This window comes from Boleophthalmus pectinirostris, unplaced genomic scaffold, assembly GCF_026225935.1.
Source record: "Boleophthalmus pectinirostris isolate CB_2022bp ecotype Guang Dong unplaced genomic scaffold, ASM2622593v1 HiC_scaffold_12, whole genome shotgun sequence".
Taxonomy (NCBI): Eukaryota; Metazoa; Chordata; class Actinopteri; order Gobiiformes; family Gobiidae; genus Boleophthalmus; species Boleophthalmus pectinirostris.
This window is the reverse complement of record NW_026571018.1, coordinates 11175094-11192925: the sequence shown is the minus strand read 5'-3', so window position 1 is coordinate 11192925 and position 17832 is coordinate 11175094. Positions and strand designations below refer to the sequence as shown.

The window sequence follows — 17832 nt, the reverse complement described above, 5'->3', positions numbered from 1 at the left end:
AACAGAAGTGTTTACATTGAAGGGTCTTTCTAACACTGTCTTTAACTACCAAACCAAATGAATTTTAGTTACAAGACCAAATGTGTCTCTAAAAGATAAACTAATCACATCACTCATTTTAATTTGATCAATCATAATCAGTGTTTTCCTGTGGGGGTCTGGTCTCAGGTAGAAATCACATTCATTTACACAAAGACTGATAAATTTTCATCACAGAAGTTTAGTTTTATTCGCCCAACACCTTTATAGATCTTAAAAGTATTCATTTCACAATATAATGTAATAAAAATAATAACTAATATACGATAATTGTGGGAAAAAATACATTTTAATTCAATCTATTCTCCAAAAACTGCTGCTAAATTGAAATAAGCATCAAAAACAGGTCATCACCCTAAACCCTACAGGAAGTCGGCCATATTGGATCAAACCCAAGATTGACAAAATCACATCTCATAATCTTTTGACATCTCCTCCACCAGTTTCAGTCAAAAACACTTCAAACATGGCCAAAATCCATTAAAAGCAAGTGTAATAAAAGATCATCAATTAGATTTTAAGTAGCACTGCTTATTGCTCTCGAGCAAGTTCAGATACATGGGGGGACATTGAGTAGGGCCTTAAAGGTTAGTGTTGGGTAAATGTTTCTGAGAATGAAACATTCTAACATGGCTTAAAGTTCACAGGAGTCAATTTTGCACAATATAAGACCTCTTTCTTTTCACAATTATTCCAATAGTAAATGTGTACTTACTTTGAAACTGAACTTACCACTGAGCTTTAAAAAAAAAAAGAAAAAAGAAAAAAACACTGCTTGAATTTAATTTGAAAACATAAAGCGACCTCCCTTCTGTGCGTATTTGTTCCCTCCTCTTAGTGTGTGGACAACAGCAGGTGTTAATGAAGTCTGAGCCTCCAGAGAGAGTTTCTCATTTACAAAGCTCCCTCCAATTAAACAGAACACAACTGAACAGTAAAGCTGAACCCAGTGAGCCTCCTCTGGTGACGCAGCTACCGGCCCTGAGTCTCGCTCCACACAGCAGAACATAGTCAAATATATTAGAACAACAGGGAAAGCAGCAACCAGACACTTTGTCCACAGACTCGTTGAATTATTAATTTCTAAGAGCAAAGTTGTTCAACCCAGGCTCACTTAAGGTATTTTAAAGTTAGGTAAGGCTTTTAATATATAAAAGGACCAATATTTAAGTGCCCGAAAAAGTATTGCTTCCTACAACACCGCAGAATGCCTCTCCCCACATTTCATCCTTCTTAAAATGTAAACTGTATGCTATTTTCTCTTCTGTTATCTGTTATAATGCTGTTTACTCACCAGAAACATACCTGAAGCTGTGTTTTGTTTCATTCACACATGCTTAACACACAAGTTCTTAGTTATTCTCTCAAACAGAAAACACTCTGTCCCACCTTGTGATGTCATGTAGTAATGCTGGATCATTTCAGCTCTGGAATTGTTAATCTCTACTCAACAAAATGTAAAACATGGCTGTTAACTTGAAAAGTACTGCTTCATGACCTCACAAGGTCAAACAGAGCATTTTGAGCATTTTAGATGTAGACAGACAAATAAGAAAGGGTTACTCAAACGTGTGAATGAAACAAAACACAACTTCAGGTATGTTTTGGGGATGTAACAACATTATTGCATGACTTAAAGCTCATAAAGGCAATTTTGCATAATATAGAACCTTTAAGTTAGAGAAAGAAGGGCATTGCTAATAGCGCTCGCATACTTGGAAGATTTATTGTCTGCCCCAGTGCCCATTGCTGTCAGTGTTCCCGATAACATATGGATTAATGGCACGCAGTTAAAACGTCTTTATTTGTTTTTGTGGATGATAGGACAGGATTGGGGGCTCTCCTCTGAGACGAGCTGAGTTATATTTTAGTATTTTTTGGGGGTTGGTTGCAGCGAGGAAAGAGATTACGGTTGGGACAAAGAAAGTCCAGAAGTATCCATCAAAGTTAAGGAGCAGCATGACACCCTCCATCGCTCTCAGACTCAAGAGTGTCATTGTGATCGCTCCATCAGTCAATCACTGTCCACAGCTCACACAAACCACCTTATTTTTAAAACCAACACCCCTTAACTACTGTATTATATACTCTGATTAGACTAGTGTCCTGGCAATGGGGTTGTCAAAAAACAGAGACTCAAATATGAATTATATTAAAGGGCAAATTACACCATTTTCTGATCTATGTTATAATGCTGTTTTCTCATCAAAAACACACCTGGAATTGTTTTGTTTCATTCACATGTTTAACAGACAAATCCTGCATATTTAGGCCATTCTCCTCTAAAACAAAAAGCACTCTGTTCCCCCTTGTGATGTCATGTGGTAATACAGGAACTAATATAAATGTAAAAGGTAGCTGTTAACTTTGGAAACTAGCACTTTTTTTTTTTTTTTAACCTTTGGAGATGTAGGCAGATTTATAATAAAGTGTTATTCAAACATGTGTGAATGAAACACATTTATGTGTTTCATTCACACAGGTATGGTTTTGATGAGATAACAACATTATAACATGGCTTAAAGCTCACAAGAGTCGATTTTGTGTAATATAAGACCTTTAAACTATGAACTAGATACTCAATGCAGAGAAAAACACCACATATTAAATTAAACTATTAGACAGATATTTTGTCTTTAAAATAACATTATACTGTATAAATACTTTAAAAATTATATTAATTGTGTTATCAAAATCAGGAGTATCACCTCTTTTCCCCTAAGACATTTCCAGTCACATTTGAGGCCATTTCTGATGCATTGAAAAAATACTGTTAGAGATTATGAAGAAATAAAAGTTGAGATATTCATTTTGTCAATATTGCCTTGAGTGTTCCTGCTTTTATCAAATCAATGCTGAAATAAACACTGTTGTTGAATCTGTTTCAGCCTTGAATGTCTGAGTTCTCTTCTCAACAATTCCATCAGCCCAAAAGTTCATGTCAGTGCAGAGCTCCATCTCTGAGTGTTTTCTCTTATTGTGTTTGAGCTCAAATGCAGCAAAACAGATTTGATTCTGTGGATGCCACAGCCCTGTATTATGTGACTCACGGCTGCAGAGAGGGGCCTGTGTGGTTATTACAGTGACAGGAGGATAAAGAGAAGACTGCGACAGAGGCAGAGACCAGCCGCTTACTGAGGGACGGAGAAGACACCAACACACACATCACACATTTTAGCAATGCATATTTTTCACTCCTGATATCTGTATTTGAGTTATAGTTTTAATTAAATGTCTGGATTTATAGTATTACTATTCAACAGACAATCAAACTACATACAAATACAACAGTTACAAAATTTGCTCATTTGTCGAGACAAGTGACTTAGTTACTTTTGGCTCCAAGGAAATAATCTTAGTTTGCATTAAACATTCCAAAGAATGGCATATAAAGTATATTCAAATTCAGCTTCTTGCTTGCATGATGTGCAGCTATCCCTCAGAGGTTCTGACTCTTTGTTGTGATTTTCTAACATGGATGTCAGCAGACTTGTTTCTTTTATTAAGTTATTTTAGATCAATATTGTTATTTAAATGTCTAAATTATAACATAATGATCCACACGTGTCAGATTAGATTAGTGTAGATAATATAGCAGACGCAATCACAATATGTCTTCTTTAAACTGGATATCCACTGTCCATCTGTTTTTCATTTTAAAAGATTTATGGAGATTATCTGTACTAGTTAGCACAGACTAGCAATAGATACTAGAACTGTTCTGACACACACACAAAAAAAGTCTGGATATGTGTTTGAAGTTTGCAGTACCTTTGTCACTGAAATCGTCAACCAGGATGAGCTCGTGGATGAGAGATGGGGGGGAGCGGTTCAGGACACTGTGAACTGTTCGGAGCAAAGACGACCAGCCTTCGTTATGGAACGGGATGATCACACTGGTGTTGGGCAGCTTTTCCGAGTACAGCTTCTTTGCACAGCTAAAAACAGAAAGCAAACTCACACTTAGGCCTGCAAATGTGTTTTATTTTAGCAAGAAATAAAAGAAATGTGCATGACAACCAACTTTTTAAGATTTTAAAGCACAGTGGGTTCCTTATCCATATCCTTTTTGGTTGTATACAATAATGTATTATATCCAATGGAATCAAACCCAAACTGGCTCAGAAATTCTCCCTCATTGACTTCAAAATCCTGTCAAAACCCTTACAATTATTTTACAGAATAAAAAAATGCCAATGGATTGTGAATTCAAAAGTACTGATTTAAATTCTAGACACCTCTTTGGCAGCACAGAGCTCATTCAAACAATATTAGGATCTAATGAACCAGGGCCTCCTCATGTCTCAGTCTAGACACTGCTCCAAAACTGAGCAGACTGGAACTGACACCTGTCCATCTCCCCACCAATCAGAGAACGACACCTGTCTATCAATGGACCAATCACAGTCTGACGTGTGTCCATCACTGTCTAAACTTTTAAAAAGCTTTGAAGCCTGAAGATTATTATTTGTGAACTATTTGCAATCACGCAGGAGGGAGTAGTCTGGGAACGCCTCAGGATCCCCCCAGAAGAGCTGGAGGGTGTGAGTGTGGAGAGGGGAGTCTGGGCATCCCTGCTCAGGCTGCTGCAACCCCACCCTGGATAAAGAGGAGGAAAAAGGATGGATATTCACAAGCAGTAAAAAGCTTCATAATTAGCTCCAAATGATTTAGCTGGTTTTACAGAATGATTTGGTGAAATGAAATCTACTCTTTAGTTAAGTACCTCAGCATAGATGAATATATTATGTACAGTATACTTCAACAAGCTTTTCATCATGTTATAACTGTTGCATTGCCTCATCATTAGTGTTTATGTGCTGTATTTGGATTCATGCATGTTTAAATATCCTTGTATCGCTCTGCATAGTTCTGGTATTCATTAATAAAGCACAGATAAAATATAGACCACCAATTTTACATTTTGTAAGATCAACACTGATCTAAAACTCAGCTCTCTGGTCAGATTTGTGGAGAGCAAGCTCATGCACAGTGTAGAATAGGCATTTTTGACCAATAGAAAAAATAAATTAATTAATAAAAAAATAAATAAAAAGCTAGATAAATATTTAATGCTTTACAGTTGAACATTCTAGGCAAAGCGATAACATATCTATGAAGACAAGCAAGCGAAGGATGCTCCTCCAGAAATTCGATAACTTTTTGGTTGGGGATCCATCGCCTTCTTGTTTCTATGGATATGTCATTGATCTGTCTGGAATATTCCACAGTATGACATTAAACGGCTCAGTGTTACATTTATTCTGTTTCAGGTGGTTTTATAGTTCAAAAATACCTAGAAAAATAGGCATCCTGACTGTGCATCCTGACTGTGCCTCTCTACAGATCCCACCTGTAACTTGGCCTGGTTTGGTCTCCTTGAAAATCGAAAGGTCAGTCCTGTGAAACATTCGAGACAAAGCGATTATGGAGAAAAGCTTTTGACTGACTCTCCACCAGAAAAGTTACACAGCGCACCTTTAAAGACCTTTTGCATTGTTGCCTTCACTCTTGGATCACTAAAAACACTAGCTGTCTTTAGTAGAGGCTGTAATTGACAGATGTACTCTGCAGTCAGAACACGGCCGGTCTCTGGTTGCACACTGACCTGCTGCAGCTCTGACTCATTATCCACAACAGTGAAAATACCCAGCAGCTTCTCCCACTAAAACTACCCCACGCTCTCAACCTGACAGCGGCTGGCTTCTGACCCCGACTCCACAGAAACACTGGGCTTTGAAATCATCTATGGAGCCAACATAAGCTACAAATGCTGTTTCATCCTGGTTATTACTTTTATGGTCCACATATATGGGAAAAGATCTGTTACCAAGGCTTTAATTGTTTGCATGTACACTAAAGATGGATTATCATGCCATTTCTAGAGTTCTGGAGTTCTTCTGGAGTATTATGATTTCTTTATTATTTTTTATACCTGTGCAGGTTTTGACTAGGAAAATGATGCAAAAAGGATAAATGACAAGAGACAAAGGAAAAAAATGAAAGAATATATACAAAATTGAACATTATTTTAATTTATAAAATATTTTAAATCTAAAAATCCATTGATTACTATACCAGATTTGTCCTGTAAAATAAAATTTAAAATAAAAACAGAACTAGTTAATTTTAAACAGATTGCAGTGATCCAAAGTTATTCCTCACCCACTTTAAGAATTTAAAGTATCTTCATTATTCAGTGATGAGTTCATAAGCACTTTTCAAAACTTCCAGAGATCAGAGCTGAGTTCTGCAGCTCAAACAATTAACCTAATAAAATATAAAAGAAAATATTAAAGATGCATTGTGTAACTTTTCAGTTGGAAGTCCGTCACCTTCTTGGTACAGTGGTTGTTATTGCTCTGTCTGGAATGTTTCACAGTATTACTTAAAAAACAAAACCTCTGTCTTACATTTACTCTACTACAGGTAGTTTTATAGCTCAAAAATACATAGTGGGGAAAAAAAAAAAAGTATTCTAACTGTGATCTGACCTGTGACTTTGTCTGCTGTACTCCTCTACTGTGAAATATTCCAGACAAAGCAATAACAAAGCATTTGACAGACCCTCCACTAGAAAAATTACACAGTGCGCCTTTAAAGGATGTGCATGTCCCTGATTTTAATCTCTTCTAGCAAAGATAAATGCCCTTATTATGCAGTGTATTGGAAATGCACAAAGTTTAGACAGAAAAACATAACCAAAACTAAGCTGCTGCCAGGAACATCAGATTTGTCCAATCAGTACCATTGTTTGGAAGAATTATGAGAAAACAATGGTACAATAAACAAAGTTGGCAGAGACTGACAAGAACCATGTAGACAAAAAATGCATGAGCCTTTACCAGTTTTACATTTTGTTTTGCTTTATCTGTGGCAGTGTGTAACTTACTGAAGATGGCACATGCACCTGCATGATAATGTTTGTGGAGATGCAAGCCAGATCACAGTAAGGGCACATGCATTTTAGTCTATTTTCAGGCTAAAATGTTACATACTATGGCTTTAAAGATTCAACATTACATTTTGAGACATTTTGACCAAATTTGACAATGTTTTTCAAAATGCACTTATAAATGCGTCACAAGTTGAAAGGTGCACTGTGTAACTTAATAATGCATAATGCCTAACTAATAGGGATGTAACAATATCCAAATCTCTCGGTACAATAGTATCATGATATGCATCTCACAGTAAGATATTTCTTGTGATATTTAGGAGAGACTAATATAATTGTAGATAGGAGACTTTTTTGCTTTTATAATACTTTGACAAGATTTTGTTGTGAATTATTTCCCTGATAATCTCAAGCATTCAAGTAAAAAACATATTTCTTCATGTTGTCTGCACTGAAATGAATCATGGGATATGTAGTTTCCGATGTTCATAAGCTGTTGCTACTATAAAACCATGCATTTAAGCAAAGGAACTTGTAATTTAATATATTGTGACAGCCCACAATATTATTATGAGACTTTTGACGACACGATATCATGGTATTTCGGTTCTTGTTACATCCCATACCAACTAACTAATTTTGCCAGCTGCTTGACTCCATTTAGGTATTATTGTTTATTCATAGGATGTTCTACAGTATGGCATTTAATTTAACTATCTCCATGGAGACAAGCTGACACATCGCCAAGGCCAACTTATAGGATATGTCTTTAGAGAAGTGGGCTTGCTCACATTATTAATGCATGTTTTTGTGGTAGTTTTGAGAATTAAAAACTCCTATAATTGAATAAACACAAGATATATTTGTTTAATGCCGTACTGTGGAACAGTAACATCACCATGGATACAAGCAGATGCAGGACCCTCCACCAGAAAAGTTACACAGTGCACTTTTAATGAAATGCAACACTGCAGTAAGACAGTTATGAATTTAATTGACAACACTTCAGGCTGCAATGAGTTTTTAGAGTTTGTGTGGGTTGTAAATTATTTAGCAAAAAAACAGCCACACAAACAAATATTGAGGAAAAAGTCAAACTCTCTCTTTATTTTGTTTTTGTGTCCTCATTTACTCTTCTTTTCCACTGCAGCCGCCCACACCTCGCTTCAACAAAACAAGCAAGAAATCTATCCCGCCATTTTGTTTGTGACACTCTCAAGTACTTTTTTTCTCTTATTAAAGTGTCTATGAGAGGTTTTTATGATTCTCTAATTTTGAGTTAATTTGGTGGGATAATACCCATTTTAAATATGTATTATACTGTTATAAATATCAAGGAACAATTTGCGTAGAGAAGTTGAAACATATTTACAAAATTACAGAAAGTGGAGAGTTCTGTTTCTATATTTCTATATTCATGACATAAGGGGAAATTCTACCAGAAAAAAAGTTTGCCACAATTTACAAGCAGAAACTTTTTTTTTTTTTTGTGATACTTTCAACAAAATAAAGGTGTATCTTGTATTTGTATTAGTCAAATATCTATTTCTATGTGCATTAAAGAATTTTTGGCATAGTTATGGAATGCCATGATTTCCAACTAGGAAGTCAACTTTGAAAACTATAAATTGGCAAAACTGGGGGGAAAAAAAGCCAATTTTTTTTAGTAAAATCTCAAATATAATAATGATCTTGATGTGTTTTTGTAAAATTAGTATTCTAACCTGTCATAGGCACTTTAGACTTGAAAATGCATACAGACTAAAAGTTGTTTTTTGGAATGAACTTACAAGTGAGAGTACGGGGCGCAAGATGGATCAAAAAGCGTATAATCATCTCTGCAGAGGGCACTTTATAGAATTATGCTAATGCAGAGCGCTGCTGTAAATGTGAAGTGCACTCAAGTATCGCACAATGCACCATAAAACCAAGACGGCTTCAGCAAGTTTTATGTGACAGATAAAAAATATTATAGCATGATTTTCAAGTGTTGAGAGTTAATAAGTCAACTAAATCAAATAAATATTTAGGAATGTGACTGACAATTACTTTTGATTGATAAATCAGGTCATTATGCCCTTTAATTAATACATTAAAAGTCCTATATTGCGCATAATTGACTCTTGTGAGTTTTTAGCCATGTTATAAAGTTGTTACCACATCAAAAACATACATGGAGTGTTTTTTTTTGTTTTTTTTTGTTTCATACATGTTTGAGTAATCGTTTATTATTAATCTGTCTACATCCCCAAAGCTTTTATCTTTAGTTCAGTACAGAGTGACAATTCCCGGGTTGAAATTATCCAAATAAGATGAGGTAATGCCATTCAAACATCACTTAAAGCTCACAAGAGTCAATTTAGTGTAATATAGGACTTTTAACTCGCTAATCTTATAAAATTGCATGAGAAAAAGCTTTTATTTGTTAGATTTCGTTTTAACCTCAAATGAAATACTGATCAAACCTCCTATGTCTTGTTTTTGATAGAAGCAAACATTCTTTTTCAGCTCCAAAGATGAGATCTGTGTCCTCCAAAACCCAATTTCATTCCCATCTCTCCACTTCCTCCCTCCGTCTCACGTCGCCTCTGTCTTATATGCCTCCCTCTCCACCTCTTCCTCTCTCCCTTTTTTATCCGTCATCCCTATTCTCTCCCACCCAACTTTCTCTCCTCTCTTTTGCGACCCATTCTTTAAATCTTTTTTTTCTCCTATCTCCCTCCCTTCCCTCATCCCCCCTGTTTCACCAACTGTCTTTCACATAACAAATTTTGTAGTATATGTTGCTGAATAAAATACAGACCATAAATTATAATACTGAAACCAAACCATGAAGCATAATTATTATATTTTTTTTCAAAATGTTCAATATTGTTAAAAAAATATGAGCTGCAATAAAAAAAATAAATGACAGAACGCAGTAGTTAGTTTGTGTCTATAAAGAGTAATAGAAGTTCATAATTCAATCTTTTACAGCTGAAATCTTATAGTACAGAAAATAAACAAATGTTCCCCACTAATATGAAAAAAAAGGACCGACAATTAAAACTGTCTCCATCTTTCTCTCCTCTTCTTTCTCACTCTATCTACCCTCCCTTTCTCTCACACTCTTCCTTATACTGTACCCACTTTCTATTTCCCTCCCTCTGTTTTTTCTGTCTCTAATCCCTCTCTTCCTTTCTCTCACTACATATCTCTTCATCTCGCTCTACTCTCCTTCCTCTTCATACCATCTCCTCCTCTTTCGCTTTTCTTTTATCTTTCTGTCCCCCTCCTTCCTCTCTCCCTCCCCTCTATCTCTATCACCTTGCTCCGTCTGTCCTTCCCTCTTTTACTCTCTCTTCCTTACTCTCTCTCTACTCCTTTTTGCTTCCCTCCGTCTCTCCCCATCTCTGTTCTTTCTGTCCCTCTCCTCGATCTCTTCCCTCCCTACCTCTCTACCATCTCTCATCTTCCTCTTTTGATCTGCACCCATCTTCCTCTTCTCAGGGACAGCAGGAGAGATTGGGTAGCGTGCCCCTCTCTCCCTCTCTGTTCTTCTCTGTTCCTCTTCTTCTCCCTCTCTTCCCCTCTCTACCTCATCTTCAACTCTCTCCTCACTCCCTCTCTCCTCTCAGAGACAGCAGGAGAGGCTGGGTGTTGTGCCCCTCTCTCCCCTCCCTACCTCTCCTCTCCCTCTCTCTACACGCTCCCTCTCTACTCTTCTAACTCTCTTTATCTACCCCTCCACCTCCTCCCTCTCTCCTCTCAGAGACAGCAGGAGAGGCTGGGTAGCGTGCCCGTCCAATCGTCAGGGCTGTGTGTGATTGGTTTGTGTGGTGTTCTTGATGGAGAGTTGATCTGAAGAAATAACCTGGTGCAGTGTTTGTTTGAATGAAAGGCTCTTGGCCCCGGGTGGCCCCAGTCTCACACCGCACTGCTCTCTGCTCTCTGCTTCTGAATTCAGCCCCAGGAGAGACAAGGATTACACAATTAACACGGTTTCTGGGGTAAAATGGTTGTTAAAGGTTGTGGTCAAACAGCAGCCACAGAAACAAACTGGTGCTGATACTTCGCAGCTGTCAACAACATTCCCTGGGGCTGTGATGCTAACCGTAGATACTGCTCTGTCTGAAGCTCTGTATCTGAAGCTTTATTTTAGCACGATTTGACTTGCTGGAACTACAACAAGTGAGATGGTTTGTGCAAGTTCCTCTAAAGCTAAATTACGGTCACAAGCCAGGTGGCATTAACCTATTAAGGTTTTGCGTCTATGTCACAAAAGCACGTGACCTGATGTTTATGCAGCAATACTGGAGGTCAAACTATCTATCTGGACCAACATGTAATATTTGTGTGTGACAAAATAAAAAGAAGGCACCGTTCTGTCCTCACTTTCTCCAGCACAGAATCCCCCCCTCAATTTCCACTGCCCAGGGTCGCTACGGGTATGGTTTTGACCCCCATTTTACTTACCCTTGCTCTTATCAGGAACAGGTTTGATCATCCTGCTACAACATATTTATAAGCCTCTAACCCCTTATAACTTTTCAGTTCTTGGTTGGTGTAGGACGATGTAGAATGAATTGAGTAGTTATAAATATCTGGATACTGGAGCTTCGGGCACAGAGGGAGCGTTGATTAGACTGATAAAGCGGTCCGTTGGAATTAGATAGTGATCAATTCCACAACCCAGGAGGATAACTTTAGCACTGTATCTTTCTAATGACGGCTGATCTAATGAGCTGGCAATTTTGGACAGCTTTATGTTGTTTGCCCTGTTTAAAGTAGCCATTATTATATTGTAGTAACTGAAAAACACCTTCCAGATCAACCCCAACCTTGACCACCAGTATGGCTGCCAAAATCCTTAATAGTTTTTCAATTAGTTACTCTCACCTTTTTGTCGAAAATCAAGCACCAAAACTGGATCATGAATATCATACTTACTACACTTGCATTATTTGGATTATAATGTTTAGAATTAAATTATTTTGCTCTTACTTTTGGTGCCTGATGTCTGGCAGGGACCTGTTGAGTGAGATGCGGTCACTGACGTAGATATTGAATCCGTTTTCTCTGTAGGCCTGGTCCACTCTGTCTGCGTCACTCAGAGGAAACGCCTTCCCCTGCTCACCATTACCTGAACAATACAAGATACAGTCACTTATTCATTTAATGTTTTTCACTTCTCTTTAATTCATCTTATTAGGACTACATTTTATGTCGCTTTCTCAGCTTTGAAATTTGCAATAGAAATCAAAACAATTGGTAAAATGTTATTCTTATTGTGTTATACTGCCAGATGGAATTAGATTCAGAAAACTTTATTGGTCCCAGAGGGCAATTCATTTGCAGCATTCTCAGAGCAGTTCTCACATAAACACATAAACTTATACAGTGTGTCGGTCTGTTACAGTCCACAAGAGGAACTCAATAAAACAATACATTACAATGCAATAACTTAAAGGGGCATTATGTAACTTTTTTGGTTGGGGGTCAGTCACCTGCTTGTTTCTATGGATATATTACTGCTCTGCCTGGAATGCTCCACAGTGTGACATTAAACAGCTCTACCTTAGATTTATTAAATTACAAGTGTTTTTTTCTGCTCAAAAAAATAGAAAAACAGGCATTCTGACTGTGAGCGGGGTCAGCCACCACAGATCTGACCTGTAACTTGGTCTGTTTGGGCTCCATGAAGACATACTATGAAACATTCTAGACAAAGCAATAACATCTCCATGGAGACAGGCATTTGATGGACCCTCCACCAGAAAAGTTACATAATGCACCTTTAACACTACCATCAGAATTGAGCAATGTAACAGCAGAGGCCACAAATGAATTAGAAAAGTGGTTTGTCTTTTGTAGCAGTGAATAAAACAGATGCACTGAGGGGGGCAGGAGTCAGATTTCCCTATTGATTACATTGTACTTTCATTAGGAATATCCAAAAAATAAATTCACAAATGTTGAACCTAATCACTTCTATTAGTGATTAGAGCCAAGAACTCAATGTAAGAAATTATGTGATTAAATTAAAGTTTTGAACCTGCTCTGGCAGCGTCCCTCTTGATGGCCTCATAGTCGTGCCAGTCTATTCTCCGCAGTCCAACTCTGCCCACAGGAGAGTCTTTACCAACACGATTCACCTGGAAAAAAAAAAAAAAAAAAAAAAAGCATTAGTGAGTAAATCTAAATAAATGCATGTTCCAGTCTATTCAGTACTGCATTAGTGAATGTGAAAAACATTGTGAACTTAGGTTTAAGGTTATGCTGGATGGTTTTAAGAGAGAAAATTATAAAGTTCAAGGCAAGTGAGGATAATTTAATTTTAGGTTCAAATAAAGACAGAATAAACATCCTTTGGTAAATTCAAATGAATATTACATTTATAACAAGAGCTGAATCACAATATGAAGATAACCAGTAGAGGTTCAATGTTATTATGAATGTTGTTTCAGAGAAATTCAAACCTTTAATATAGGGTATAATGAATTACACTAAATATTAATAACTCTAAAATGCAAATGAGTACATAAAAAAAGAACAAACTTGCAAACAAGGGTAGAAGATTTATGGGTAATTTCACAGTCCGAAATTGTCTAAATCTCAGCTAATTATTACAGACGTGTTTCTGCAGATTTCACAGAATCAAAATTATAATTTTAATTTTCACATTCCCCAGCCACACTTGAAGTTAGGGCTGCACAATTAAATTATTTAGATTAGCCATTCCCAAAGTCTATAGTGCTGTAGACCCCTGTTGATGCAAAGGGCCCCCCAAAAACAAATTTACACTACATTTAATAGAATGTGAAATGTTAAAACTATACATCAGGATTTATTTATACTTTTATACTAATAAGGTATTATATTTAAACATATATCTTAAGTAAAGAGTTGATTTCAAACTCAACCCCCTGCTATGCCTCTGAGGCCCATCAGGGGGTCCGGACTCCACTTTGGGAATCACTGATTTAGATAACAGAATGTCCTCTGCAAAGAGCAACATATTTTTTATTGAAAAATCCTGTTGTTCCTGTTTAGACTTCAAACTTGTTCTGAAATGCATGGGATTTTTGTATTAGTTTATCAGTTCAGATTTCAGTTTTCTCTCAAACATTATGCTCCTGGAGCTGTGTACATTGTGCACTCTGAACAGAATCCTAACATATATTGCAAATCTAATGGCAATCGCAAAATAGAGTCAAATTGTGCAGCCCTGCTTTAAATCTACATTTGTATTACACATTGTAAGGGAACAGTTTTATAAAATGTTTTGCGCATGGAGATTCTTTTGGCTTTAACAGCAGTAGCAGCCTTCCCTTTGTGCCTCTGTCTCCATCATCGTCACTCCACACTTTTCACATTGAGTTTATTCGGCCCAAGTGCACGCCCATGTCCACATGCACGCTCATAGTCCCAGTCTATCCACGCGCACGCCCATGTCCACGTGCACACTCCCGGTCCTCGCCTGTCTGGGTTGTGAACTGAATATTGATGTGGTGAATTCAGATGGGACCAGTGTGTTTTCCATCCATTCTCAACACAGAAGCGCTCAATTAGAGGATCAGAGCACAGACACTTGAACACGACAAAACGCAGCAATTACTCGATCAGATCAAATGCCATAATAATTAATCACATTTGACAAAGGAACTATATGGAAATTGACCATAGAGACGACCAATTTTATCCCATTACAAAAACAAAGCAGGAGAGTGATTAAAGTATAGAGGGAGGGTTTGTGGTCATTAAAGCTTCTATATTAAGCAAAATTGACTCTTTTATGCTTGAAGCCATGTTTTGAGATGTAGACAGATTAATAATAGAGTTACTCAAAGGTGAAAATGTTCTGTTCCACCTTGTGATGTCATGAAGTAGTAGTTTTCAAGTTAACAGCTACCTTTTAGCTTTTCATCTCAGACCAGCAATTGCTGATATCTGAAGGTGTATGGAATTTAAAAAACACAGTGGAGCACTTCCTGTATTACAACATGGCATCACAAGGTGGAACAATGTGTTTTCGAGCTTGCCTCTCCACAGATCAGTCCTGTAACTCAGGACTTGTATTCGCCCGCTTCATCTCTGTGGAGACAAGCGAGTGCCAGATCCTCCACCAAAGAGTTAGAGCACATTTTAAAATACAGAATAACACTCAAAACTCTGCAACTTCAAGTGAGCAAATAAATAAATGAATAAGGATAAGACACTAACTGCATTTTTAAATATATTAAAAATTGAATTATTTATATCACTCTGAAGTTAACTCTTCAAAGAGTCAAAGATGTGAAAGGTAAAGTGATGGTCAGTTTTTATTCTTAAATTTTATCCGTAGATACTTTCATTAAAATAAAAGTATTCTAATGGCAAAAATACACGCTGCAGGAATTCAGAGCCAGAAACACGCACCTTTAGTTGTATTTCCATGAGACTTTATTTTTATGTAAATTATTAGATATGCATCGTTACTTAGAAAATGCATGTTTTGTTTGACCCTCTATGTTAAAATATGAACAGTAAGCCCTCCAGTCTGTAAATGCATAAAACATTAAAGCAAGCACTGTGCCTTTGAGTGTACTGAAGTATCCTCATGTTGTCCATGGCTCACAGTTATTATGTATATGTGCAGGTTTATCTGGAGGTCAAAAGGACAGAGAGAAAAGACAGTACATAATGAAGCTGTGGCTGTGTTAGAGCTCACTTCAGAGGATAGCAGGCCTGGGCAAAGCAATCGATTAATCGATTTATAAGTTCAAATCGATTTGTTTGGAAGAAAATCAAACTTTCCATTGTGTGCCTCACAGAGAAGAAAAAAAGCAATGTTTAATACGGGGCCAAAGCTGACTCCCCTGAAATCACTGATGCAAACTGTGCAAAATTACATCTTTTGCCCCACATCAGCTACATGTTTAATGCAGCCCCACCAGTGTTCAGATTAGTTAGTTTTATGTCATTCATAAAGTAGAGATACATTTCCCCCAATGGCCAATGGGATGATCACTCAATACAATGTTCCTTTATTATACTGCTATTTTCTGTAGTCAGCAGAAATGTTTTAGTGGGGAGGAGGAGGAAATCAAACTGAAAAATCTTTTCTTTTTCTTTTTTTGAAGAATAGAATAGACAATTGTATTTTCAGCCCTAGAGGATAGCAAACAATATGGTTTACAGATGCAGTCGTACTTTGCCTGGTAAGTACAAAATGCAATTTTTATACATAAATCTCGATCAATAAACAATATTTGAATTACTGTATTGCAGATTAACACAAAAAGGTCACATTTTTCCACCAAATCAGCAATGTGCTCCATCGTTGTGTTGGGAGGGACTAAAGAGTAAAAATGAAACTAAAACATTTTCTTATATTGTTTTTTTCAAGATAACTTTTATCATGTTGAATGCAAACACGATGATCCAAATAGTTTGTTAGAGCTGTGCCAAAACTCAACAGATCGATAGATCGCGATTTCTACTTAGGTGATAAATGATGATAAATGATGATAAAGGATGATCAAGGATGATGATGATCAAGGATGATAAAGGATGATCAAGGATGCGTCATGCATTCATGAGTATGAATACTTCATACTTCATAGTATGAAGTATAGTTTGAGGTGTGTGCGTGAGTGATGGTGGTGGTCGGAGGGGCCCATGGCGCAGATTGGCAGCCTTGCTTCTGCCAGTCTGCTCCATGGCAGCTGTGGATGCAGTGGTAGCTAACGACCACCGGGTAATGAATAATGCTCTGTAAAGCATCTTTGAGTGTCCAGAAAAGTGCTATATAAAAGTGATGACCAATTCATGTGGCAGTAAGAGTGGTGACCCAAATATTTAATGTGTTCGCATTTAATTCCCCATAGAAGTGTAAAACCCCCTCTTTAAATCAGTATTAAAATCCTCTCCACTCCAGTCTCCATTCTGTGACCCATGAGCCTCTGCGTGTTTGGCCCCTCGTGTGAGACAGCAGCTCTGACTCGTTCCAGGCACATTTCTCTACCAAAAACATCTCCGCTCCGTATTCTCATTTTCTCTCTGATTAAACTTTCAGCTCGCGTTGCATTCACAAGATCCCCCTGGGCTTTCGCACAACCAGACCTTGAGGAGAAGACAAGGAGAGGCACCAGAAGTTTCAGAAATCATGCACGAGTTTGGAAAGAAGCGAATCGTGGGCGGACAGAAGAAGAAAAGGAGGAGGAAAAGGTGGTGCAAATGTTAAAAACTGTCTGAGCAAATGGGAAGAACTGAGAAAGTAATTTGAGGTTGACTTTTGACTAAATTGAGTAAGACTGCAGGAATTATTAAAACTAATGTCAGACTAACAATGTGCACACACTTGCACAAATTTTAGACAAATGATGGGACTTTTCGGCTCTTTTATGGGATCTGAATCTTTGGGGTCTGTTCATTTCAAAGAAAGACTGGCTCTTTTTTATTGTTTTATTCATATGACAGAAATCAATGTAAGAACTCATTTTGACAACTAGTGAAGGTGTATAGAGTTTAAAAACACAGTGGAGAGAAGAACTCAGTCTAAATATGCAGGTTTGTGTGCTACACATGTGTGAATGAAACAAAACAACTCCAGGTATGTTTATGATGAGGAAACATTATAACTTGGATCTGAAAGCAGTGGAATATTGGCATTTTAAAATAATAATAATGGTTTATTTTGAATTAAAGTTGCTGGAAATGTTTGATTCAATTTCAACTCGTACAGTTCACCATTCAGTAAGGAGGATTTGACCCCAGCTACAAACGCACCTCTCCTTTCTCTCCCTCTCTTCATCACTAATCACCCCCACTCTCTCTTTCCTCTCTCCCTCTCTTTCTCTCCTCAATCTCTCTCGCCTATCTCCTCCTCTCTATCTCCTCCCTCCATCTCTCCCTCTCTCTTCATGCTGACCTCT

At 37.3% G+C, this 17832-nt stretch overlaps 1 protein-coding gene across 1 annotated transcript in view; it reads right to left on the bottom strand.

Annotated features, from left to right (window-relative positions):
* The window catches only part of LOC110156408 (polypeptide N-acetylgalactosaminyltransferase 10), an 82798-nt gene that overhangs the window by 29031 nt on the left and 35935 nt on the right, over positions 1–17832 (bottom strand). Inside the window, exons 2-4 of the mRNA XM_055148522.1 lie at positions 12972–13071; positions 11921–12059; positions 3811–3977 (exon numbers count right to left, since the gene is read on the bottom strand). Coding sequence (XP_055004497.1) covers positions 3811–3977; positions 11921–12059; positions 12972–13071 — 406 coding nt within the window. The remainder of the gene's footprint in view (positions 1–3810; positions 3978–11920; positions 12060–12971; positions 13072–17832) is intronic.